Genomic DNA, 1514 nt, shown 5'->3' on the forward strand with positions numbered 1-1514 from the left:
CATCCCAACCCCAAACCCAACCAGGAGGCTCCAACCCAACCATGGGGCTCCATCCCAACCCCAAACCCAACCAGGAGGCTCCAACCCAACCATGGAGAACCATCCCATCCCCAAACCCAACCACGAAGCACGCCCCCAACCCCAAACCGAACGGGTTGCCACCTTGGTGAAGGTCTTGGTGATGCGCGACTGGATGTTGTTGGTGGTGGTGCTGAAGTTCTTGCAGATCTGGGCCACGAGCCGGGCGGCGAAGTCGCGCAGGGCCCAGTGGTTGTCCACGTCGGGCCGCAGGCAGAGCTGCCGGCTCACGATGCACGTCATGACGGCCGGGATGAGCTCGTGGAGCTGGGGGTCGCACGGGGACGTCGGCGCCGGCCACGGGGACAAACCGGGGACAACGTCGGGGACAACTCACGTATTTCTCCAGGTAGAGCGTGGGGTTGTCCATGAGGGCCTTCACCATGCGCATGAGGTAGATGAGCAGCGCCAGGTTGTTCTGCACCACGTTGACGCGCACCTGGGTGACGGGACGGGTTGGGGACAGCGCGGTGACCACGGGGGACGCCGGCGGTGACAGGGGCCACCGCGGCGGCCCGGGGGTTGTCCCCTCCTCACCCCTTCGGAGATGAAGGTGCTGAAACGCGGGAGCATCTGGTAGAGGCCGGGGTCGGTGGCGATGCTCTGCAGGGCCTCCTAGGAGGACATGGGGGCGTCACCGGGGGTGTCCCAGGGGACACGGGGACAACCCACGGAAGGCGACGGGGACACGGGGGACGCTCGTGGTGGGGGGGTGAGGACTGTGGGACATCATCAAGGAGAAGCTGGGGACAGGGAGGTGCCCACGGGGACACCGCTGGGGACGTGGGGACATCCCTGAGGGTCACTGGTGACATGGGGACATCCCTGGGTGGGCAATGGAGCCAGCAGGACACCCTTGAGGAGAACCTGAGGCCGTTGAGATGTCCCTCAAGACCCCAGAACGTCACTGGCCATCCCTGGATGGGCAATGGAGCCAGCAGGACACCCTTGAGGAGACCCTGAGGCCATTGAGATGTCCCTCAAGACCCCAGAACGTCACWGGGGAGGCCACTGGGGACACGGGGACACCTCGAGGTGGCCTGGGAGGACCTGAGGGGACATGGAGGGGACAGGGGGGGACACTCACGGCCCGCTTGGCCTCGCAGGAGCCCACGCAGGCCTCTGTGATCTCCTTGTAGTAGAGCTGCTGCTCCACGGAGAGCTCGTGGACGCTGCGGGGCTTGAGGCGCAACGGGGTCCCCTCCAGCAGCGGCCCCTTCTTCTCCTTCCCTGCGGAAAGGGGGGGACAAGGCGCTCAGTGACCCCACGGACACGTGGGACACGTCCCAATGGCATCCTGAGCCCCATGGAGACCCCATGGAGAGATTCAGAGAGCTCCAAAAAGTCCAGAAGGTCCCATGGAGCTCCACAAATGTCTGTGTTGCTCCATGAAGGTCCCATGGAGCTCCATGAAGATCCCATGGAGCACCCCGAAC

At 64.8% G+C, this 1514-nt stretch overlaps 1 protein-coding gene across 1 annotated transcript in view; it reads right to left on the reverse strand.

The window, feature by feature from the left end:
• The window catches only part of TAF6 (TATA-box binding protein associated factor 6), a gene marked incomplete at its 5' end in the record, with an annotated part of 6656 nt that extends 5348 nt beyond the window's left edge, over positions 1–1308 (reverse strand). The window contains 4 exons of the mRNA XM_026043844.1: positions 163–345; positions 416–517; positions 616–693; positions 1166–1308. Of these exons, the coding sequence (XP_025899629.1) occupies positions 163–345; positions 416–517; positions 616–693; positions 1166–1308 (506 nt within the window). The remainder of the gene's footprint in view (positions 1–162; positions 346–415; positions 518–615; positions 694–1165) is intronic.
• Positions 1309–1514: the final 206 nt, after the last annotated feature.

This window comes from Nothoprocta perdicaria, unplaced genomic scaffold (genome assembly GCF_003342845.1).
Source record: "Nothoprocta perdicaria isolate Ctin4 unplaced genomic scaffold, notPer1 scaffold_1039, whole genome shotgun sequence".
NCBI classification, from domain to species: Eukaryota; Metazoa; Chordata; class Aves; order Tinamiformes; family Tinamidae; genus Nothoprocta; species Nothoprocta perdicaria.